Consider the following 24,372-nt stretch of genomic DNA (forward strand, 5'->3'; position numbering starts at 1 on the left):
TGAAAAAGTATGGATAATGTGGTAACATATAACATACATATTGTTATCATATTCCTTATAATTTGGTACAGGGGACTTTACTCTAAATTGATCAAAATAAAGAAAGTGGCATATGTCAGCCACTGATTTAAATAGCAAAGCACTAATTATTAAGTGAAGAGTAATTTTGCTGCAATTCTGTCCCTTCTGGGTGAGCAAAGAGAGTGATTTAATATATTGTAACCCAACTGTTACTTGTTGGAGAGCATTGGGAGACAGCACCCTATCCTTTATGAAAGAGACCAGATCTTCATCATACGAGTTAGCAGTTTGTGAGTTAACCTCCCAGGATATGTGATATTTGACATCAACCATACCAGAGGTTGAATTTTTGCGTAGTCCCATACATTTACAATGAATACATGTCTTCCACTGTATCCATAATAGCCATCATTGTAGGCACAATGAGATGGAGAAAATCACACATTTTTGGGCATTGAAACACCGAGATCTGCCCTGTTTTTCAATTATGTAACATCTAGTTTTACATGTCCCACGCAAAATATAAAAATCAGCCCTCGACACTGAAGGATTCAATGAATCCAAGTTAGTAGTTACTCGCACGCTTCGCCATGCTGTCACATGAAATCTACAGTATTAAGCCCAAAACTTGAACGTGATCTTTGAAGAATGGTTGTAATATTTGAATTTAACAAAATACTAACATAAAATGCAACCGAAACCTTACCTTCCTTTAGTAGTTCCGACAAAAAAGCACAACTTCGATCACCAGCACACTCCAAACCAATAAGGGAAGCTACGTCAAATTCTCGTCTTCCTAACCTTTCCAACGTATCGAAGAAAATTTCACTGATACTTCGCGCTTAAAAACGCAACAAGAATATTAATCTTTCAACAATCCGAAGTGTCCCAAAAGGCATCAAGGATAAGCCCATGAAACAAGAATAGCCCATAAAATTCTCAACCTTCGAGCGCGGAAAACTTAACGATAGTCTCACAATTTTGCATTGCATCCCTCCCCTAGTTGGGAAGTGACACGCAGAAGACACGTTCACAACGCACTTTGATTGGAAGAAATAAAACCGCATTCTATTGGTTATTAGGTGTGAGGACATAACTACAACGGAAGACACAACTGCAACGCTACAGATATAAGGACAGGTAAGGGAACTGGTAAGGAGTCTCTTGGGGATCGACAGGTTTGAACAAGAGCGTGGAGAAATGGGTCGAGTGCATGAAGTTGAAGTATTGAGGTAAACGCCGTAATAAGAAAAAATAAACACTCCATCGTTTCACTCTCGTTTTTAACAATTTAGCCACATCGAGGCGAGGAGGTATAGACACGCCCACAAAAAAAAATCAATAAGTAAACAATTTGTAAGAAAGACAAAAAGAAAATTAAAGAAATGCGAATGAAGTCAAACAACGAAATGAAGTGTTTTTGTTTTTGTTTGTTTTTTTTTATTTCCGGTGAACATTGACTTTGTGTGTTCGATTCAGTTTATGTGGCTATAGTCAAAACATGGCTGGCTCTTGGGTATACCTGTGGTGGTTCTGGTGTTCCTGTGGTGGTTCTGGTGTTCCTGTGGTAATTTTGGTTTTCCTGAGGTAACACTGTGATTAAGAAAAGCGACTAAAATTAAGAATGGGTGACTTTCCGGTCATTAAGAAAAAGTAATAGAGTTTGCTCTAAAGGTAAGTACTACACACGTAGGCAGGTTCAAAATATCGAGTAACGATTTCTGTGATGGAAAGAGTATTGTTTCAGTGAAGATAGAAAATTTCAGTCAAACATAAGTAAAGTTAAAGTTGCTGTTTATTTCAAATCAGCATCTAAAGCAAAGGTTCGCACGACGTATGATATCACTTTGCGTATCTTTGTCGAGCTCATTCTGCTTACTTCCAGTTGTTCTGCATAACGTGCCCCAGGCTCTCTCTCAGATCTTTCAACAGGACCTGCGCTCGCGAGTTCCCTCCTCCTCCCGAAGACCCTCCTTGACCGCCTCCAATGTCTCCAATGACGTAACCAAACACGTCCACACACACCCTTCCCTGGTTATCTCCGTCATACCAATTCTTCAGATCTTCGCCGTACCAAACGCGGAGCTCCATATGTGGCTGGAGATACAACGGGAAATCGAAGTTGGAGAACACGAGCTCGTCAGAGTGCAAGTCATTTACCACTGGCATGTCGTACCATAAACCTGCTGCATTTTTGATAAACTGCGGCAGCGGAAAGATCAGGTTGTTCTGCTTATCAGTGATAACCACATTCAGTGGGCTCGCCTTGAGAGAACTGTAATCATGGCAACCCCAGCGACTGTTGAAAGCGACATCCGAGACGCATCGCACGTGGCCTGACCTGTGCACAAGCTTCAAGGCACCAACCAGAATGCCTTGCGAGCCTCGGTAAGTGACGTAACCTGGACGATTATTTCTGGCCTCAAAGCAAGCGGGAGGACCAAAATTTAATTTGTGCCATGTGGCCTCTCCTAAAGAAAAGAAGGGAAAATGTTAGTTTCAATGAATGTTTTAATAAACTACATGGGGAAGATTTTTTTCCGCCGAGGTAAATAGTAAACAAGTCGCAGAGCAGATTTGGTTGGAAAATCGAAGATTCTTTCGAGTTTTGCATTTTTCTGGGACCAGAAAAAATAATTTAATAGACTTCAGACTGGAGAGAGCTGGGGTAACATTACAGTGATGCCATGACCCATCCAGGAAGGCGTGCTAAATCTGAGAAATTCAGGGAGAACTACTTTAACAGCAGCTGATATATTTTTGACTCATAACTCTGACTTTAAAATCCAATATCTCAAACGTCGGTCAATGTATCAGTTTTATTTGCCCTGGATATATCAAACTTAGGGTTAATTTTCTGCATGTGGAGTTGTACCAGTGTGTCAATGCCAACTTGCCATGGATGCTGGGTACCATTCTGGCTGATATACGCTTGGAGCTTACTAAAAAGGCATGTTAGCGAGTATTGTGATTTTTGTTTCGAAAATTCAATCCATTAAAAGTTTCTTACAAATATTTTCTTGAATTTCAAATTAAATTAAGCGAAATAGTTTGGCATGAATTAGAGTAGAATTTTTGAAGTAAGCAACTAACCGTTTTGCAAAGGAGGAAAAAAACTATCTTGTCTCTCAAGAGAATTGACTCTGTCTGAAGCCCTGTTTGTAGCATTTTACCGCGGGTCAGGAAAGTGACTACGTCGTTTTGTAGAAAGAATGAAAGGAGATGCACTTAAAAATAAAATGAACTTCAAAAATCGTACCTGGTAATATCTTGTAGCAGAAGAAAACGATAAGAACCTGTTTGAAAGAAAACGAACTCATCTTTGTTCAATGGAAGCTTTGTGATTTCCTCTCAGCAAATGCAATGAAAATTTGAGTAGTCTTTGAAAAATAATCAGCGTTGGGTAAATGTTTGCACGGAATCTGATTCATTCGTCACGATTTAATAAGAAAATCAAATACATTATGAATTTGTTAACACAACTGTCATATTGGATATGAGTAAACATTCTCTCAGCAAAGGCTCCAAGAAGTTTAGAAAAAACACATATTTTTCATTTTTGGGCAGAAAAAAATACAAAGGAGTACCTAGAATTTTAGGGCAGAATCCAATGGTGTCAAAGATAAAAGTCTTGACAACTTCGTACCCAGGAATGTTCGTTTCCCTTGGCTCGCGGAAGCAGGAACACAAAAAGCCCCGGTGATTTCTTTCCACCTGCTAATGACGTGTGAAGTTAATCAAACGAATATCTGTTTTCAACGGTTTTTTTCCTAAAAACGGGAAAAAATTCCTAAATGAATGTTTAAAGTTGATTTTAATCAAATGGTGGTTCCTTGGAGCCATCGGCAGTGTTTTTCAGAATCGCATGTGTTGAAATAAAACTAAATAAATGATTTGGAATTTGTTCCAAGCTGGATCTTTGTTCGTCCAGAAGAGCATTTTCTTATACCTTAGATCAATTACAAAATGATACAAATGATCACTATAGGTTTGAACATAATAAATTAAAATCTATAGATCTCGATCTATTGTCTTCTTTGCTTTTGTGTCACAAATATTGATCTTGCTTAATTTAAAGGACGCTAATTGAAAACTTAGTTAAATCCTCCACATGAATTTTTTTTCTTGACCCAATAAGACCAACTACAGACAACTACCTTGCTAATTTAGCTAATAACAAAAGGCAGCTTTGAGATGTCAACTGCTCAGACGTGTTTATTCGAATGGTCGACCATAAGGATTTCGTTCACCGACTGAACAGGACGGTGCAATTAATATAAACAGTGCTAGAGGAAAGCACTTCTCCGTTCCTTTCACTCCAATGTTCACACATTTAAATCACAAAGGGACTACAAAGGGATCCAGATGCAACATCGTGAAAGGAGCTTGTGTCCTCTATGAAATGACACAAAAAATTTCTGATCTCGCTGGAAAAGAGGTTGTTCATCGACGGCAAAAATGCTTTACTACTTCCTGAGGCAAGCGTATAATGTTGGCCTTATTCTACTTCCCCCTTAAACAGGGCACCCCGCCCCGCACAAAGTCTGGTGATGTCAGCATTCTTAAAAGGCTCCGTTCTGGGAAAACAATGAATCTGGATATTGGTGTGGTTATAGACAGCAGGTCGGGTAATAAATAGAACTCTACGTTTTCAAATTCGAGTGATTTAGGTAGCGTAGCTTGTGGAAAATGTATTTGAAGAAGTGAGGATGGTACGCAGAAGCGCACAAATAAGGTTGCTTTTTTTCTTATATTCCTCCAATGTAATAAAGACGGGGCGATTCAGGACCAACAGGGCGCCTATGCTTTAATAAGTGAACTTTTCGAATAGGAAAAAGGTAGCATTTAATACCAATGTGGTGCAGACGTTCTCGTTTATTCAGCTTGCCTTACTCGTTCAAGACCTCACGCTGAAGTCCTTGACTCACATGTGATACGAGTTTTTAGAATCTCCTCCCTTATAACTTAAAAAAAATTTCAGACAAAAGAAAACAAAGAGAATCAAGGAAAATAATCACTCGCGGTCCGTAGAGCCTGTGAGCTGGTCGTCATCTCTAGCGCAGAAGGACGCTCGTTTCTCCACCCGGGCAAAGATTTGAGCCGTGTCGGGGAGAGGTTTACCGGGGATCTGGGGCTAATAATTAATTGTTCCAGACCCCTTGCAGTCGCGTTGCTGAAATCTCATACTTTCCTGAGAGCGCCAAATTTTCAGTGCTGACAAACAAAGACATTTTTAGTGATCTATTGGTAAAATTCCCTTTTCGATCACGGGATTTCACATGTTAAAACGTTTAGTTGCCAAATGAGAGTTGACAATCACTTTATTTTATTTTCATCAATTACATCATGTACAAATGTTTATCAGGAGATGCAGAGCTTTCGCTGACGAGGATATTTAACTTTACAATTTACACAACACGTGTAAACACTTGAATTATAGCACAACCATCAAACTTTGATAAAAGTATAAAACATCTCATTAACAGCATAAAATTCAGCATTTTATGTTACCGTGTGAGCACAGCATCACAACTGATGAGAGAATCTTACGATCGGTCCACTAAAAATATCGTCTAAAATACATCAATCAATTTATATTCTATTCAATTGCTTAAAAATACACTCCTGTTGTAAGGAATTTATTCGCACACTCACAATACGCAAGCGATACTAATGAACAGGCTGTAAACTACTCCGAGCTATTTACCAACCTTCTCCACAGACCTTTTGAATAACAAAGAGTGTTTATTAAATTCCCTCAAATCATAGTACCTATGATGAATTGTTGAAGATAACCAATAAAAATTTACCCCGAAGCACCTCACAGACTGTCTTTCATCCTTTAAATCCTAAGAGTAACCAGTATCTAATTTCTCGACACAGTATCACCCCTGAATTAAACATTTGGGTCAAGAGAATAAAAGAATGTTGTTAACGTGTAAAGGACTAAAACTATACAGCAAATCAAACCCAAGCACGATTAATACAATCACAATTAAATAGAAAACATAAAAAGGGCGTTCTGATTGGCCAATCTGTTAATTACGTCACAATTTACGCCCAATTCTCATTGGCCAAACTGTCAATTACGTCATAATTTACACCTAGTTCACTCTAGGTGCTCTCAGTAGTTAAACTATTTTAAAAATCGCTACGTTACTATTTATACATGTCAAAAAAAATTAGCGTGGCTACTGCAATGTAGCTTCTGATTGAGCTCAGGCCTAACCTTAATACAAGCTTGAATAAAATCTTAAAGCTGTTTTCAATGTAATTCCTCACACGTAACAACTATAACATCAACTTATATCGTTTATGACGTTAGAAAAAAATTGCTTAAAACAGGAAATTCGTGGAAACGTTTTACTACGCTTCTAAAAGAGGCCTAACTTGTATTCTAGAAATTGCAATGGCAGTTGCAGGGCACAGAACTAAGAAGCCTTACGAGTAAATTTTGGACTACGCATGTACCAAAGTCAGCGACGAACCTCGGTGTCGCAGGCTCGACTGGTTCTTCGTGTCATGCACAGCTAATTTACAAAATTAAAAAGAAAAACTAATAAGCTATGCTCTCTCCATTTTTGAGTATGGACTTCAAAGTTTATAAATTACACTCCGTCTGTCTGCTCAAAGAATTCACGAAATAATATTATTATTACATTTATGAAATAGTACTGAAATGCGTTGGGGACATTGAACTCTGGTTAAAAAATTGGACAGGAAAATGTCTATTCCAGGGGATGTGTGGAGGGGAGAAGCAGATTTTACAGGAGGAGGAAGATTGGTGATGATATAAGAAAAGAGCTGTGAGCTAGTTTCAATCAATGATGGCCACATGTAAAGGCTAAGTGGACTGTAAAATCATACCTATACCACAATTAATTTTATACAACTATTGAGATAATGTGATCGTGGACGCGGAGTTTGCACAACTAAAGATTATCACGCGCAACTTTCATATGCATTAGGAAGATTCTCGGGCTAGCTACAAATACAACAGACGCCGCAAAATAAATTCGTCTTTCCGTTGCACTCCCTAGATCTGAACAATAATTCTCCTTACTGTCAGCTATACAATTATTAAAATGTTAGTTTTGAGAATTTGCAATTTAGTCGAATATCTTCTAGTTGATGTTTTTCTTTACTCTCATTACCTTCTGACTTGATAGCGTATGGATATTTTAAGGAGAAATTACTTCCTGGTCATTAACGGGAGTGAAAAGGTAGACAAGTCGAAAACTGAGACTTGAAACTTGAAGTGAAATTCATTTTTGACCAGTGAGCGTGCGAAACTCGATGACAAAATGTTACATGTATGTACACAAAAGTTTGGAATAAATACACAGGGTAAATGTGGAAAGTGAACTCTTTAACAAACAGGCTCAAACTCCCTCTCAGTTTATAAATTCCCTAATATTTTAAAACATCTGAAAAGATTCAATTGACAAAAATTTAGAAATTTTATGGTTTCTGAAAATAGTTTCGATTTTATGACAACTTCGTGCAGGCTTTTAGTAAAAATTTACCATAGGAAAAAACTTCCTCCGACTTTTTATGACTGGTACATGCTATGGTATGTTTGACTCTTCCAAGAAGAACGAGGAAGGCTACCACTCTTAAGAATAGTGTGTCCGCCGTTAGGGATACCATCTACAGAAAAAAAACAAACAAACGAAGTGAGGATGATTAGATGTTGCGTGCGTCAAGTAGTTATAAACATGCTTTATAACATAGCTAGTAAATTTGTCTAATCAAATTCAATTGCGCGAGCGTGCTTCATATTCTTATTGTGCACGCTCATGACGTCAGCAAACAAATCCCTCGAGAAAAAAAATTTCCATCAGGTTGAAAATGTTATAAAACACTTGGTTCATACGTCATGTGTGCGTTCATCCGTCATGTGTGCGTTCATCGAGATATGAAGCACTTGGGAAGTTTAGAGAGCACTCAAGAACCAATGAACCAATTGTTAAATGAACACGTTACAAAACCAGACATGCAGTGATATTCAAAACTCACGCATCCTGTATATAGAGTCGATAGTAATTCGGGATTGCTTTGCTTTTTCTTCACTTCGTTCTGTGATGGGTCCATAAAAACTCGCGCCACTTTCTCAACCAATCAGGTGCAAAACTAAAGACTTGGTCGCCCGCGTTTTCCCGCGCGTTAGACAGTTTGGTTATTTCTTCTAATTGGACGTTGTGATTGACTTGGTTTCACTTTTACGAAACTCAATCGAAAAGCGCTCCAATGATGCCTAACGAGTAAAAACCGGTTGGTTGTTTAATCACCCCGCAAAACTAGTTTGTGACTTATCTAAGCAAACTGGTCTATACACTTACTAAGGAAACACTATCCTATAGCTTGCCAAGTTAAACCGGTTACATTTGCATTATCTACACGAAGCGATATCGTTAAGTGAAACTGGTTTGTGACTTATTCTAGCGGATAAGTTTATTGCACCTACTGAGGAGAGGGTGGAGGGGAGCCTATTAGCTTTCTTGGCTTACCACGTTGAAATTATTTGTTACTTACCCATATAAACCGGTTTGTTATTTCTGGTGATCAACAAGTGAACTCTGTTGCCGCCGCTTTTGATCAAACTTATAGCATCAGCGTGTGGAATATTCTCTGTACTTCTTCCATTGATCTCCAATATCTCGTCTCCAACCTAAAAGAATGGGTGACCCTAACATCAGTATACATATTCTCCAAACTGTTCTCTATACATTTCCTAAGATGCTGACAAGGAGAATTTGTTTAACAATCACGAGCTTCTTTAGTTGGTGATCATTTCCTTTATTCTCACGACCTTACTGTTTGATTCAGGTGTGAGATTGAAAGGAGAAATTAGATGCTAGTCACTCTTAGGGGTTATAGAGTCAACTCACTAAGCTTACACATTTCAACTTATTTGCAATTCGTGTGACAGCAAATATGACGTTTCCAATCACGAGCTGAGCCGCTATGAAAATTCACTAAAATATGATTTTTAAAAAATGCTGCTCTTGCGCTTTCACTTACCCTGAGCCTGCCATCTCTTTGAGCAGCTCCACCCTCAGCCATGCGCAGCACGAATATCGGTAAATCCAGCTCTCTTCCCCCTCGGATACTAAACCCATACCCCTGGGAATCCCGAATCAGATCCACCTCCATGGTCTGTAGGTCATAGCCCCGCTCATCGTTTATCCCTCCGGTGTAACCCTGAGAAAACTGTGGTTGTTTGTACTGAATCTCTGGATTCGATCTCCTCCTTGGATCGTTTCGCACATTATAGACACTGTTTTCTTGACGCCGTTGCTCTTCTTTCACCCGAAGCACTTTCTCTCGTGAAGGTTTTGGAGCCACCCGGGGAGGGACTTTTGGTGGCGGTTGTGAATTGTGGTTCTGTGTCCTGGGAAGGCTTTGGAAGCGATTATCGGGAACAACCTAACGACAAAAAAAAAAATGATAATTCAACTTTCAGGTGACATTTTTACTAAAGTAGATCGTAACTGGATGTCTTAGCTAAGATTAGGCCAGCGATCAAAACAAGACCACCACAAGAGGTCCGTATCTTTACTTCCTACCTGGTCTGAGTACGCGTGATCTCTGCTCCACTGGTCAGCGTCCCTTCTATAGTCATTGTTGCCGTCATAAGCATCGCTTGCTTTGGTGATATTCGGGGTACTCTGTGTAAGAAGGCATTAAATGACTCATCAGTAATCGCTATCTGTAGTCAGACACACAGGGGTTATGCTGCAATCACTCACTCCTTCATATCTTTTCGTGACTTTTCCGTTAAAAATAACTTTTCCGTTAAAAAAACCCATAAATTTCCTTAATTTTAAAAAAGTTTGTAATGAGATTTATGCAGTATCCTTAAACTATCTCAAATGAACTACTTACCATTCGCGACAATCTTCTAGAGTCCGTGTTATCTGCGTGAAATGAAAAATACAATTACAAAACTTTTTTGACAGATATGAAAGAGAATGTCAAATGTGACGACAGCAACGCCTCGGAAAACATCCATCACAAATTGCATAGGCAGCTCGATAATTTTATCTCCTCCAACCAGATCAGATCTGTTCTTTAGCGGAAAATTTGGCTGTAGCACGGAATTTCAAATAGCAACGAGAATGAATTGCCGTCGGGGTTTCTTAGCTCCTGCTTTGACGAAACATTTAGCGATTTAAAGAAGTTATCTAGCATAGGACGACTTTGTAACTACAACGTTTTTCAAATGCACGTGTGAAATTGTCTGCTCATTAAAACGTCTGTTTCGTCACGTTCCCGTTGCCGTCGAGGGCTATCTCTGAGAGTGACTGGCATCTAACTTCTCCTTACAATTTCACCCCTGAATCACACATTAAGGTCATGAGAATAAAGGATATGATCACCAATGACAGAAACCTCGATTGTTAAACGAATTCTCCCTCTCAGTACCCTAGGAAATTTATAGAGAACAGTATGGAGAATATGCATACTGATGTTGGGATGAAAAGGATTAAGTGCATATACTATAACGTACCCAAAGGCCGTTGCTGGGCTATCCTAAGAGTGACAGTTCTTCCAGATTGTTTAATAGTTTCTACAATATCACCGTGATGCTGACCGACGATACTGACGTCATTGACTGCTACCAGACGATCACCCACGTGAAGCTGACGACAACGATCGGCAGGACTGCCTTGAATGATACGACCTGAGAACAGAGAGGGAGCATGTAACAAGGGGTCTGGGAATGAAATCACGAGAGAAAAAAGGGGACTCGTGACTAGTCACAACTGTTTTAAATCTTCATCATTTGACGAATCAGCCTAAAATTTAACATATTCCTTATTCGACATGATCCTCATAAGCAGTGACCACATCGTAAGACAAGCGATCATACTTTAAAAGGGTTATTTACCACGATAACAAACACAACCTATTTTACTCTATCTTCCTTACTCTATCTCCCTATTCCACGCTTTTGAAACCGCTGATCCTGGAAGTGCGCAGGATGTTTGTCAAGATATCAACTAATTCACGTTATCAGCTCAGTTAATGAAACTAAAGTACCCTATTTGACTTTTGAACAACTAAAATTTATCACTCACCTATTGTTGATCCGCTTTTGTGAACAGAAGAAAATATCACGAACCCAAAGCTCTCATTTTCCTCTCGTTCCAGCATGACGTCGCGGTAAGACGTGGGACCCTGGGGCTCAGCTCTTGCGTCACTCTCACTTACGCGCCTGTTCCTTTGAGGTGGTAACCCACCAGAAGTCAAACTTTCCCCAGGGGTAGAGTGATAGCTCCGAAGGGAAGAAGTCTCGTCCGGGTCGTGGTAGTGGTTCCTCCCGTAGTGGTTGAGATTCCCGGTTGACTTTGACCCCTCTCTTGCCTTGATTCCCCCAAGAGCGGCTTCGGAGAGTTCCGTTGATGCTGAACGGGAACGCCGCATGGCACCCGTGGGAGTAGCCCCTTGGGTAAAAATGAGCACATGAAAAAAATAACGACGTTGGGTCGGAGGAGGGTAATACGGCGTGTAGATTTTCACGGATAGAATGAAAACCAGCTTTTAGGAAATTTAAGCTTTTACTAGTCATCCATAACTAGATTGCATGCGCCCCGCCATAAATAACAAAACAGATAGAATTTATGACAGAAACTTTAGCGAGAACAAAAGCTATGACGAGAAAGACTACGCACGGATCAGCTACATACTGAAGGTTACTATTACTTCCTATCTGTAGAGAGATCTTTTATAATAAGCTCGTGGTTTCTTGACCATCAGGGGGAACCTTAGCGAAGGACCTAACAGGCTGGTGCAGAATGCAATTTTGAGGTTGCAGAATTTTAGAGCGACTATGCCAGCCATTGCTTGATCATCACGAGGAAGCATTCCAAGAGAAAAAAAAAAAGACGCCATGTTCCCTTTCACTAAAGAGATCATCAAAACTTAATGCTCTGTCTTGTTATTATCTTTTTTTGTTTAATTTTCGCATCCGTTTTTATTTCAGAAAACAGAGGAACACAATATTTTTTCAAGGGAGGTTCAGAAGAACGCAAGGTAGAATGTCTTAACTTTTCTATTTTTCTTCGAGGAAGAAAGTCATTCGATGACTTTCGTCTACACGAAATCACCCTCTATCGCACCCAAAATAAATCATGTTTTTACTTACGTCCTGATTTGTTCGGGTTTCTATAGATACCAAGCTTGACCTCCTTAGCCAGCGCAGCGTTACCCATAAGTGTGATCACACGGCGATGCGTGGCACCAATCACGTTTATACCGTCAACATTATGAATCTCATCTCCTCGCTGAAGGTGACCGTCCAAGTCGGCAGGTCCCCCCCGGACGATCGTACCTATTGCCACCTAATAATGACGAAGACAATCCCATTTACCACGAAAATGTTACAATTTACTGATGAACAAACAAATCGAGAAAAAGTGCCAAACACGTTCTCAAAACTGTAACTGTTGGTTCTTTTCATTACCTGTGTGCCTTCCTCCTGACCCCCAATGATACGAAAACCAAACCCCATCTCCCCCCTTTGAAGGTGCACTGTGAAACTGATTGAGTCAGGGCTTTCCGGGGGAGGCAGTGTTTCTGGAGCAGTCAAGTTTTCCATTGACCTGAAAATTAGTTGAGACAAGATTAAAGGCACTTCTTGGTTCAAAACCTTGCACGATTGAATATCTGTTTCGATAAATATAATTTCACATCAATCATTAAGTCACGATAAGTTTAATCTAAAATCATTATTTTAATTCTTCCATTACAATCTCAAATATTTTTCCACACCGGAAGTTTTTAATTGAGTGTCGAAAATCCAAAACCTAAACAGTCACAGCTACCAATCAGAATAACGTTTGACATCATCATTAACCAATGAGAACTCAAAGTCAAAACCTGCAACCTGCTTGAAGCGCGGGACAACGCGAGTGACCACGTCGCGATTGGTTTTAGATTTTGCATCTGATTGGTTGAAATTATGGCGCGAGTTTTCTTGACCAATCAAATAGCGAAGTGAAGCAAAACCAATAAAAGCTGGATCACGTTAGATATTCCATTGCTTTAAACACAGCGATACACGATTCACGAGTTTACCTTCTCGCAGCATTAGCGACAGCCTTCTTGAGTGATGGATATGAATTAAACAGAGCCTCAGAACGTTTGTCCAAAGATGGCTGTCCAAGCATTCTGTTCTCGTACCCAGTCTCCTGATTCCTAGTGCTCTCTCCGGCAGTTGCTAGGTTTCCAGTGCTTCCATGTTCCACTAGAGACTGACCGACATGATTTGAGCCCATAACAGGAGTGGATTTTGGACGAGCAACTCTTGGTGCGATAACTTCCTGCTCCTTAAAAAGAAAGAGGGTAATTCCTCAGATACGTGCGGCCAAAGCTCGCTCTGTAGAAACCCCACTAATACCTTTTAACTCCTAAGATCGTAAAATCGTAAAGTTAGTTTTTCAATTGATAACCAGACACACCCTTACTGGCTAGTATAGAGAATTTGCTGCTCCATGCGCACACTTTCCTTCTTCCTAATCATTTTCTCCACATCAGTGTATCAAACACTGACGTTAGGAGATTTAAAATATCAATTACCTTTTCTCTTCTTCCAAATGAAGGGCTGTTTCGAAGTGGTGTTGGAATCCCTGTGAATCAAAAAGAAAAATAAATATATTTAAACCAGTCCGTGAGTTCCAAAATCTCTAACCTTGTAGGACCAGCAAAAGTGCTTCAAGACACCGAGAGTTTAAGATAACTCGAGTAAAATATACGTGAAAAAAAAAAAACTTAAGAACAACATCTAGTACATATTATAACAGTGGATTGCGTTGAAGGCGCGCTCTGATTGGCTACTCAAACTCCCAAAATCCTTTCATACTCACCTCCCAGCATTTGCGCGCAGGATTTGCATCTGAAAATTTAGTAATCGTGGCAGGGATAGATGAGTTAAAATCGTCTTTTTGCGTTGTCTTATCCTTTTACTTCAGTATATACTAAAACTACAATTCATCTCAGTGTCGGTGACTAGCGATGGATATTTACCTCGCCGCTTCGCGCTGTGCGCTTCACTGGCCACCTCTATTTTGGTGAATAGTCGTTAACTGTCAGTGCTTGGGAATATTTCACAAGAAGCCGTAAAGCAAAACTTGCAATCACAGATTCCCTGCACTAAAAATTGTTCCATTTGGTGGATTGAAATAATCATATCCAGCCTTTGAACATACAAGAACTTAGTAACAGCTCCTTTAACAACATACCTCCTCTTTGAACCACGATAAATGCCTCCTGTCCCTTGGGACACTCCTTCAGAATATTAACCGCTTGATTGTGAGTACAGTTACGGATCAATCGCCCGTTAATCTCCACCAAAATGTCGCCTTCTTGAAGCCCAACACATCTGGGCGCATCCAAAATTTGCTTCACCTTCTGACCATACGGGCTGTCAGCGATAGTGAACCCAAATCCCATGGGGCCCTTCACCACCGGGACTGTGATAAGCTCAGGGGTGCCTCGTGGAAGGGTGTTGTTGGTGGATGTCCGAGGGAAGCTTGATCCAGGGTACCCTCCTGGGGCAAATGGAGATTCCAGCGGTTCTGCAAAAAATGTGGGTTTTGTGAACAATTTAAGCGAATATTTACTTCTCCAGTTTCATTTTGCTGCGTTTTGCGCACCATTTTGAGAAATTCGCTGAGTTGAGTGTTGTTTTTCATGAAAACGTTTAACCGATGGCTCCTTTGTTCCTCAAATTTTGTCATAGTTTTGATTGCCTGGTAACAGGACATTGTGTCGCCGAATTCCGCCTACAATCATGATCGTTATTTAAAAATCGGACTCCCGCTTCACGATCGTCTGATTTTGCTAACCACTCGTATGATTACAGACCGAACTGGACTCAAATTTCATCCCACTCAGTTCAAGTGTCATTATAAGTTCATTCTTACCTTGTGAGTTACTCCATTTATTGAACGCCTGTCCTTGTGGATGCGGGGGATACGTTGGACTGTTCTCCTCAGAGGACCGCGGCAGAGGTGACTCTGACCCATTTGAGGTCCCGTGTACCACTGTGTAGGATCCAATTGTCTCCACATTGGGGTCATCCGGATCAAAGGGCAAAGGATAGCCACGCACCACCTCCAACTCGACACTCTCCCCGATGGGCATGGCTTGAAACATGCTGACAACATCTTGATGACTTCGAGTCAACACAGACATGCCATTGACCCTTTTCAGAGCATCACCCATTCTTAGCAGACCATCCTTTGCCGCGGCACCGTCTGGGACGATGCTCTTGATCTGTAGGAGTTCCCCAACTTGGTCCCCACCCACGATGGTGAAGCCGAACCCACGCATTCCTTTGATCAATTCTGTTACTATGACCTGACCTTGCAGCTGTCTTCCGTCCACAGAAGAGGGGTGGGATCGCAACTGCTGGTTGGTGCCATCGTCTGTGTATGCTGGCGGAGGCGGCTGAGAAAACTCAACATCTGGCCATCTGATGGGAAATCAAAGTATTAAGAAAGTTCAGTGTGAAAAGATGGTAAGGAACATTAATGATGGCGGTACCCAGTCACTTCACCGACAAGTCGACTCGGTGACACCATAAGTCAACTCGGTGACACCATAAGTCAACTCGGTGACACCATGAGTCAACTCGGTGACAGTCGTCTTCACTCTTTGGTAACAACTTGTGTAGCAAAACTTGGTGTTTTCATAGCAAATTCACCGAAGTTGTCAGCAAGTTGGCCAGTGGTGTAGGCGAATTCACCAGTGGTGTTGGAGAGTCCATTGTCATTAAAGTGACCAATACGCAAGAATGGCAGAGATTGAAAAATTCGGATTCAAATTTTGGGGATGGACCATCCATGATAAAGCCCCTGAAAACGTCTCTTTCCTGATTTGCAAATATAAATTCTCTGCAATTTCTGCCATTCATTTCTTATAATTTCAGGTGTTAAACTAAACAATATCCCCTTGTTTATGTTTGTATTCATTCCCAATACCTCTCTGCCTGAAGGTGTTTTGGTACTCACTCCTAGAATTGAAAGGTTAACATTCCAAAAAAAAAACAAAGAGATTTGTTAATTCATTGACCCCTTTTACCCCTACAAGTGATTAGCATCTTAATTCTCTTTACAGTATTGCTGCGAAATCTCACATTAAGGTCACAAGAATAAAAGAAATGATCACCAAATAAAAACGCTCTTGACTGGTAAACAAATTCTCTTTGTCTACATCTTGGGAAATGTATAAAGAACAGTATAGAGAATATGCATACTAATGTTAGGTTGTGAAGGGTGAACAGACCTTGAGTGGGCCTCAGCTTCTTGTGCTTTAGCCAAAGCTGCTGCAGACTGGAAGGATGGGGGTCCCTCATGTGGAGGAGGTGCAGTGGAGTATGACACACTGCTTGACTGACTCTGTCGTCTGCGTGCATGCACTGGGTTCTCAAACTGAGTCTTTCTGTTGACATGACTGTAAAGGATACGAAATAACTACTATATTATTAAATGTTTGCTTGCCACCTTTGAAATACAGTATTTCTAAATTACAAAAGAATCTGTGGGGAAGAGAAAGACGTTTTTTCGTCTTGTCACAAACTTGTCACTAGAAAGTCTAACCTCTTATTAATCTTCAATGAAGGTGTGTACAAACCATACTTTACATAAAGAAACCATTTAAGCTGTTCACCCTTGAGATCTCAAGAGCAATTCTCTTTTCCATTTTTTTTTACATTTCTTTGCAACAAATTTTACCTTTGAGAATGTAGTGTAAATGAAATAGTCTAGTCAATGTTCCTTTCCTGACAATGAATTGATATTGTGTGCAGAAATGACATTTTGATCACTCCTGGGAGTGAAGAAAAAGGTAACGTTTGCCTTAAGCCTAGCAGCAACCCTACCAGCCTTGCCCAGTTTCCTTCACATAAAGTGTTACCACTCCCACTGGGGGGGGGGGAGGGGGGGCAGTCCCAAGGTACCCCCTACCCAAGGTACCCCCTAGCATTTCATCAGCTCATTTGTTCCCAATCTATACTCCTTGTTGCAGAAAAGATCTCTCACAACACAAAGACACAACTACTTCTTGAACTCAGACCTCTCAGCCTGGAATTCAGCATGTTCACCAATAAGCCACCTCTTTCCTGGGAGTAATGGGTTATTTTATATTTTACGGCAGGAATCACACACTTACTCTATGTAATATGTTCCATATTTGGGATCATCTACTCTTTCCCAGCCATAGGGCAGTTCTGAAAGGAAAAACAAACTATTTACATGCAAAGCTGTTTGCAGTCAACAGTACAAATATCATGCATCTTAAAGCTATTATCCATTGATCAGAAGTTTTCTTCCTAATATTCAAAGGAAGCTTAATGGAAAAACAATGGTGCTCTCAGGAACATGATAAACCCACCTCCCAAAAAACAGGAAACAAACTACATTCCCAAAAATACTGATAACGTACCATCCTCGTCACAATCATCAACTGTGGCTTTCTTCACCTGTGCCATTCTTGGGTCAACCCATTGAGTGGTGCCAGTCCTATGACTGAAATAGTAAATAATAAGATCTTTAGTCTTTCTCTTCACTATAACAGGGATTTCAATAACTTTTTAGCATAAGCAGCTGTGCCCAGAGAAGGGACCACAAGTAACCTTTGTCCAGGGGGGGGGGGGAGGGGAGAAAGAAAGAAAGGGGGAGGGAGAGGCTCCTTCCAAAAAAAATTGAAATCTAGAAGCTTGAAATATAATTTTCAGTGTTCTAAGGATAAAAAAGACAGCTGCTTATAATAATTCTTTTATTAACAAGTATGTAGTTTGTCTGTCAACCCTGAGCAGTCAGAATGCTATTGCTGCAACTTATGTTAGTGAGACCCAAACAAGTGAGCCTGCTCCTTAGCTAAACAGACAGCCATAAGAGGTTTAATGGGTAGCAGAAGACTGCTGGTAACCAGCTTTGATAGAAATTTCTGCTTTGAACTTAATTCAGCTGTATCTGCAGATAATTTTTATCATTCAGATAGTTTTGATGCCTTCAGTCCCAGACCCTTTTCACACCAAGTCAAGTTGTCACTCATGGGAGTTAAAACTTAACAATCAGTCTGATCTGTAAACCATACAGGTATAGCTGAACACTTAAGCAATACTAACTCTATAAAATACTTGACGTTATCCTCAGTGTATGCAACTTCCCAGTTTGGTGGCAGTGGTCCGAGATTATCTGCTGTTCTTGGTCTCCCCTTGTCTTCTGTTGCCTTCCCCTTAGCCGGCACAAAGATCATGTTATCAGCTGGCAGAGGTTCCCTTGGTGGTTTTGGTGTGCCATAGTGGTTCCCTTCATAAATTCCACTTTCAAGAAGGCTGCCACTTCGTTCTAACCTTGCAAACTCCTCCAAGGAGAGAAACACATAATCAACTCCTGGTATTTCACCATTTCTTGGGGATCGTGTTGTACCTGTCCAGTAAGAAGAATTTAAGGTCAAATTTCATAACAAATATTATTATAAAACCAGTATAGCCCTACAAGAGCCTTTATTGAATAAACATCATACAAAATTCCTGTATGAGAGTTGTACATGGTGACACAAGCAAGACTAGAAAGAGGCGTATGACCTGCAAGTTCTAAGCTTAAAGATTAAAGACAGAAAAATGAAGAGCAACAGTCATTTGATAAAATGCTTTTTGACTGATTTAGGCGGAGTCGGAAAATTTTACACAGTTGGTATTTTGACAGTAAACTTTTTATACAAGCAATGGACATCCTTCCCTACACAATGCAAAAGAAATATTCAAAGAGTTGCAAACAAAAAAAAAGCACCATAACTTTAGAGTTCAAAGACTTGACAATCGCGTGAAAATTTGAGAACTGAGGTAAAACTTACATGGTACTGTCCTGTTGTAAAGATTTTCTCTGATGGTTTGCTGCAAGTCACTATCCACTGAAACTTTGTCAAATCTGGTTGAAAGATATTTCTGCAAGTCTCTTGAAATTTGTTCTCCTGTAACAAAATAAATGAATAATGGAAAGTTTAATAAAACTCTGCATAGAAAATTTGAAATTACTCCCCTTTGGCTTGTGATTATGGCATTCCTGGGGGCTGAATGTTTTTTTTTTAAATAATATTTTCATTTTTTGTCATGTTGAAGATAATTGTTCCAGTAGCCTACTTGCAAATTTATTACTTGATGTATTCTCCCAGCAGTTCTACCCCATGCAGCTTATTAACCTATTAATCCCTTAGAGTGATAAGCATCTAATTTCTCCCATGAGAATAAAGGAAATGATCGCAAACTCAAGAAGCTCTTTATTGTTAAACAACTTCTTGTAAGAACCATTGATACAGATTGTTTGAAGATTTGTACAGAGAATTTGCATTCTGATGTTAGGATAAAAAAACTAGCCTTCTTTTGTTATTCCCAACTTCATATACATACTCTCTAAGTTTGCATCTCACATGGAACTTGACAAAGAGCAGAATCAGTGTAAATGCAATTATAAAATAATTAGTGACACAATCATAAACAGTCTGGGATTATCAAGATTCCAATTATTCTCACCCTCTACAAAACTACGCAGATAGCTTGCAGCATTGACTCAACTGAGTATATCGGAATATAGCAAATAGGAATAAATAATTTGGTTTATCAACTGAGTCGATAATGTAACTTCACCACCACAAAGACTTTTTAAGCTGATGTTTAAAGCATTAGCCCTTATCAGAGCAAATGATAAAAAAATGTCAGCTTTGAAACTCTTTATGATGGCTAATTTACATCACTAACTTGGTTGATAAAAGAAAATTTCCTGTTATAATCCCTCACTGATACAACACTAAGGTTTCTTTAGAAACTTACCCCTTTTATTCCTAAGAAGAGAGGATATTTGTGAAATAAACTTTTCAAACTTTATGTCAAACTAAAAACGGTCATACAAGGAGTACACAATATTCAATATAAATGCTGTAATTTGCCATTAACACAGAATTAATTTTCCTCTTTACGGCAAATTAAGAACTTCAAATTGTATCAATTGTTGAGTGGATGAAGTGTTCTGATAGATTCATGAAAATAGTATGCAACTCACATACTAAGAAAGTCTTTTGGAACTTTCAAACATGAAACTATTTGTATACTAAGGACTTAATAAGCTCATCATTATTTTTTAATTTGTGGGCAGGCTTGGAATGTTGTCCTTAGAAAAACCTTTAAATAAGTGTAGGTTGCAATATCATAATATCACGATAAATCAATTACTGATGAAAAAATAACGTTGCCTCAAAAGTCTTAATTTCAGTTTGATGTGTAAGTCAGAGTCTAATTTTAAGGGAATACCACAAGGAAAAAGCCACGATTGCCCAAGCCACAGGAACGCAACATTCATGTTTAATCCTTCAATTGAAAATTATGTTCAATGACCCACATAATATTGGTGACACATCAATCTGTAATATCATCATCAATAATAAAGCTTCCCTTACGAAACATTGACAGCTATAAGTATTAGTTTCCAAACAGAGGCAAATCCGATCACAGTTCCCGTCTCAATAAAAATAACAGCATGGTTCATTGAAAGTTTGGATTGCATTTTTTTGGGTTCGTGCGGATCAGATACAGGGAAATTCATGAGATTCCGCAGGCATGCGTTTCTGATGCCATTACGGAGGTATTTCATCTAACATTCCAATTAAACTCGATTGCAGGATTTTAAACAGCTTGTTCGAATTATATGTAATTATCGACATCACACGCGACAACTTATACTGCAAAAATCCATAAGTTAAGATTGATAATGTCGTGATTAGCTCTGTATCGGTTGTGTGAGCTCATTGAAAGATATACAAGTGGTATATCGTGATTAATGTTAACGCAAACACTTATTCTAACCTGGCTTTACAATGCGAAGAGTTGCAGCTTCCTTCGAACTCTTGATCAAAGGTAGCACATCGAATTGAGTATAACCAGCCACAGGAGTTCCATTGATTTCCAAAACTACATCTCCAGGTTGAATTTTCCCTCGTCTGTACCGTAATCTATCTTGTTTAACGTCCCCAATACAGATAAATTCGCCATTCTCTGCACCTCCTACAATATGAAGATTGAAATTTCCAGTCTTAGGTCCCCTCAGAAGAATGCATTCGTGGACGTTATAAGACCAGTGTTTTCCTTTACGAGGTAAAGAATTGCGTAAATTGGGAAGACTCGACATTCCTTGACGATTATGATCGTGGATCTACTGGATAAAACATTTCAAATAGTGTCGACCAGCATTGAATTCGCAAGAATATATAAACAGTGAGTCACCGACGCTAAACGTATCACAGGTCAATTACGCATGCTCAGATCTCCCTGTATGCAAATTTTCGAGTAAATATTTCCCATTCTAGTAACGGTGGGTTGCATATTTCTCATGCATGTCATTAGGAAGTAACAGAAAAAAATAGTTCTCAACCCCGAAAAGAGCTTTTTTTTTTCTGTCCACCAAAATAGCGATGAAAAAATGTTTTGCTAGTAAAATAGCTAATAAAAGTTTCTACTTCATTTACTCCCCATTGTAACATACCTCTTAAACAAAAACATGAATTGGGTCGGCGGAGCGCGGTGAGTTTATCTCTAGGAGCAAAACAACAAAACAACTCAAATGTGACCATAATATTGCCCATTTGTGGCATCAAGACAAAAAAATTACTCAGTTAAACTAAAATATTCGCAGAATTAGTCCTAAACTCTTGTTAAAAAATCAATTTTTTTTCGTCACTGGCGCGAAACGCTTGCACGTTCTCCTTTTAGTCTGGAATGTGTGAAACGCCAATTTTGTTGAAACAATACGTCTTTTTTAGAGAATTATTTGATTGTTTAGCGGTTTGTGTTAGAGGAGCTATTGGTCTTCTGTTCTTTAAATTAGTTCCGTTGGGGGCCTGCGCGGTTAATTACGTTTAATGTCTCATTTATTATCAACTTGCAAATATAATCGATTCAGAGAGGGCGGATTACAAAGTGAAGCTTATCATAGTTGATAATCCGGTATGAGATAAGCTTATTTGTGTTTGCTAAGCGGATGAGTTTGCGATACTTTTATCTTATATCTCCAAAAGTTTGGATCGTTGTCAAAATTAAAGGATATCAAAATTTTGTTAGATGGCAATGGCACAAGAGAATTGAAAAATTTATCTCGGCTGAATTTCGTGGTTTTTCCGGATCATTTAACCTGTCGCATAGTAAATCATTTGGGTGAGTGGATGAAGCATAAGTTTACTCAAAGTGAGTTATGTTGTCCACAAAATGTCCACACCCACCCGAAGGGTGCAAGATCTCAAAAGCTCCTCTCTTCTCCAAGGAATGTAAATTTCTAGGTGGCAGAAAGCTGTCGCCGTCAAAAACGAAATTAGGACATAGCTACAGGAATACGGGCCTTTTAACTCAAAGGCAATTAAATTTAAATGAACCAATTGGAATTTTCTGGAGGGTCAGAGTCATGGGAGAGAGAGAGGATGCTTGTAGTATGATTAAGAAAACAAACGAACGAACGAACGAACCGAAATTAATTTTGTACTTTACTTCTTCAACTCCAAGAATGTTATCTTTCTACAAGTTACTCATTTTTTTTTCATTTTTTCTAGGAGCCGCCTCAAGCTTAAACATGAGACAAAGTTGCAAAAGGTAAAATTCAAACACCTTAGTTTGCAATGTGATTAAAAAAAATTTAATCGGATTTTTGGGCATCAAAATGTTTTATTTATTAAAGATCTGCTTATACTTCTAACTGGCGTTCTTTTCTGGCTTCTTACCCTACTGATAAGCATAATCCTTTACACTCTAACATCAGTATGCATATTCTCCATACTGTTCTCCATATATTTCTTAAGGTGCTTACAAGGAGAAAATGTTTGACAATTAAAATTTTTTTTAGTTGGTGATCATTTCCTTCATTCTCATGACCTTGGTGTGTGATTCAGGAGTGATATTGTCTGGAGAAATTAGATGCTAATCACTTGTAGGGGTAACAGGATTAAATCAAAATATATTTATACTTCTAAGAGTTTCTTTTCTGTTTTGTTTTGTTTTTTTTTCCTGTGGATTCTTACTGAACAAGCTTAAAACCTAGTTTATATCAATAGGAATATTTTGAAAAGAAACGACAGCTCAAGAGCAACACCAACAAAGCGATATCCCAGAGGGTTAGTAAAGCAACAGCTCGAGCAAGCCAAGATCTCCTTAGTCTGGAAGTGATCATGGCAGCTCACAGGGAGAAGAAGAAGCAGAAAAAAGGTAATTCCACACATAATTCCGAGAGGTGCTAAACTTATAATCTAAAAATCCTTAATCAAAAGTTGTCATTGTTGTTGTTTTTATTTTATTTTTTAGATAAAAGAGGCCGCACCTCAGAGACCATTGGTCATACCACCTTCAAGAAATCTAGTCAAGCACCATACTTCAGAGAAAGTTCATTGAAGCAGCCACAGCACATATTTCCAGAGCTCTCTCCCATCAGACCAAAGGTGTCAGCTGTAAATCTTAAAAAGGTACTTACAGTCACCACCAGGATCCAAATCAATTCATTGAGAATTTTGCCATCTAAATGTAATCATTTCTCTTGTAGAGTGGGCAAGGCATTCACCTTCTTTCAGATTTAGAAAATCAAGAGTGTATCTTCAGCAGAAGGCCTTTATCAACTTTATGCACCGATGGATGTGAATCAAAATCTGACAGACAAATAATAACAGACCACAAAGGAAAGTTTTGTTGAAAGGAAAATGCATTTCCTCTTGATCAAACACATCAAACATTCTTAAGTTGAATTACAGTTTTAAATAAGGTAGCTATTACGTTTGTTACAGAAGGTAATAAATGACTGCATGTTGAACAGTCAACTTTGCAAGTTTGCATTTAAACTTATTATTAACTTAATTGTTGACAATTTTTTAAAAATATTAGTGGTGTTTAAGTGCAAAATTCCAGAATTGAGCTTGAAAAATGTTGAGATCTTATTTGTTACAGCTATAACATACTTTAAAATTTAAATTTATCATAAAGACCTGGAGCAAAACTTCCGTATCTGGGAAAAAATAAATTTATTAAAAATTAACTCATTCTTGAGCATTGTTTAGTCAGTGTGTCAATAAACTATTGTATTGTCTTGTGACAGTTTGACAAATATGAATATTAATCTGTCTTTTTTTAATGAAATATGTATACTGACTGAGGAAGGATAAGGAAGTTAACAGTGGTGTTGTACTGCATAAATTTTGAATAAATGGATGCTATTTTAGATACAACTGATGTAAGTTACTTTACTATTGTCACTTGCAAGGGCACCCCACACTTTTTGCATGCTTCTCTCAGTGTTTGTGATCAGCTCTTGAAAATTT

The 24,372-nt window shown here is 39.0% G+C and overlaps 3 protein-coding genes across 4 annotated transcripts; 1 reads left to right on the forward strand and 2 right to left on the reverse strand.

The window, feature by feature from the left end:
• Positions 1 to 1,820: 1,820 nt before the first annotated feature.
• LOC131795307 (uncharacterized) lies at positions 1,821 to 3,392 on the reverse strand. The gene is made up of 2 exons (XM_059112882.2): positions 3,281 to 3,392; positions 1,821 to 2,492 (listed from the first exon to the last, which is right to left on the reverse strand). Exons 1-2 carry the CDS (start codon positions 3,339 to 3,341, stop codon positions 1,897 to 1,899), a joined length of 657 nt encoding a protein of 218 aa, XP_058968865.2. The 5' UTR covers positions 3,342 to 3,392; the 3' UTR covers positions 1,821 to 1,896.
• Positions 3,393 to 5,324: 1,932 nt separating this feature from the next.
• On the reverse strand, positions 5,325 to 21,319 carry LOC131795273 (membrane-associated guanylate kinase, WW and PDZ domain-containing protein 1). The gene is made up of 19 exons (XM_059112841.2): positions 20,891 to 21,319; positions 18,889 to 19,005; positions 18,158 to 18,461; positions 17,473 to 17,555; positions 17,200 to 17,257; positions 16,315 to 16,482; positions 14,952 to 15,502; positions 14,268 to 14,603; positions 13,606 to 13,655; positions 13,105 to 13,355; positions 12,491 to 12,629; positions 12,173 to 12,368; positions 11,106 to 11,471; positions 10,535 to 10,708; positions 9,910 to 9,941; positions 9,591 to 9,692; positions 9,046 to 9,450; positions 8,557 to 8,692; positions 5,325 to 7,671 (listed from the first exon to the last, which is right to left on the reverse strand). Exons 1-19 carry the CDS (start codon positions 21,210 to 21,212, stop codon positions 7,574 to 7,576), a joined length of 3,888 nt encoding a protein of 1,295 aa, XP_058968824.2. The 5' UTR covers positions 21,213 to 21,319; the 3' UTR covers positions 5,325 to 7,573.
• On the forward strand, positions 20,541 to 24,238 carry LOC131795272 (uncharacterized). 2 transcript variants are annotated; one of them, XM_059112839.2, is made up of 5 exons: positions 20,541 to 20,669; positions 22,624 to 22,663; positions 23,122 to 23,272; positions 23,369 to 23,526; positions 23,604 to 24,238. In XM_059112839.2, the coding sequence occupies exons 1-5, from the start codon at positions 20,629 to 20,631 to the stop codon at positions 23,748 to 23,750; spliced, it is 537 nt and encodes a 178-aa protein (XP_058968822.2). In that variant the 5' UTR covers positions 20,541 to 20,628; the 3' UTR covers positions 23,751 to 24,238. The 2 variants fall into 2 exon arrangements, with proteins under 2 accessions (XP_058968822.2, XP_066030350.1); XM_066174253.1 differs by lacking the exon at positions 20,541 to 20,669 and adding an exon at positions 21,582 to 21,604 and having other exon boundaries at positions 23,604 to 24,237.
• Positions 24,239 to 24,372: the final 134 nt, after the last annotated feature.

Source organism: Pocillopora verrucosa, chromosome 11 (genome assembly GCF_036669915.1).
Source record: "Pocillopora verrucosa isolate sample1 chromosome 11, ASM3666991v2, whole genome shotgun sequence".
NCBI lineage: Eukaryota > Metazoa > Cnidaria > Anthozoa > Scleractinia > Pocilloporidae > Pocillopora > Pocillopora verrucosa.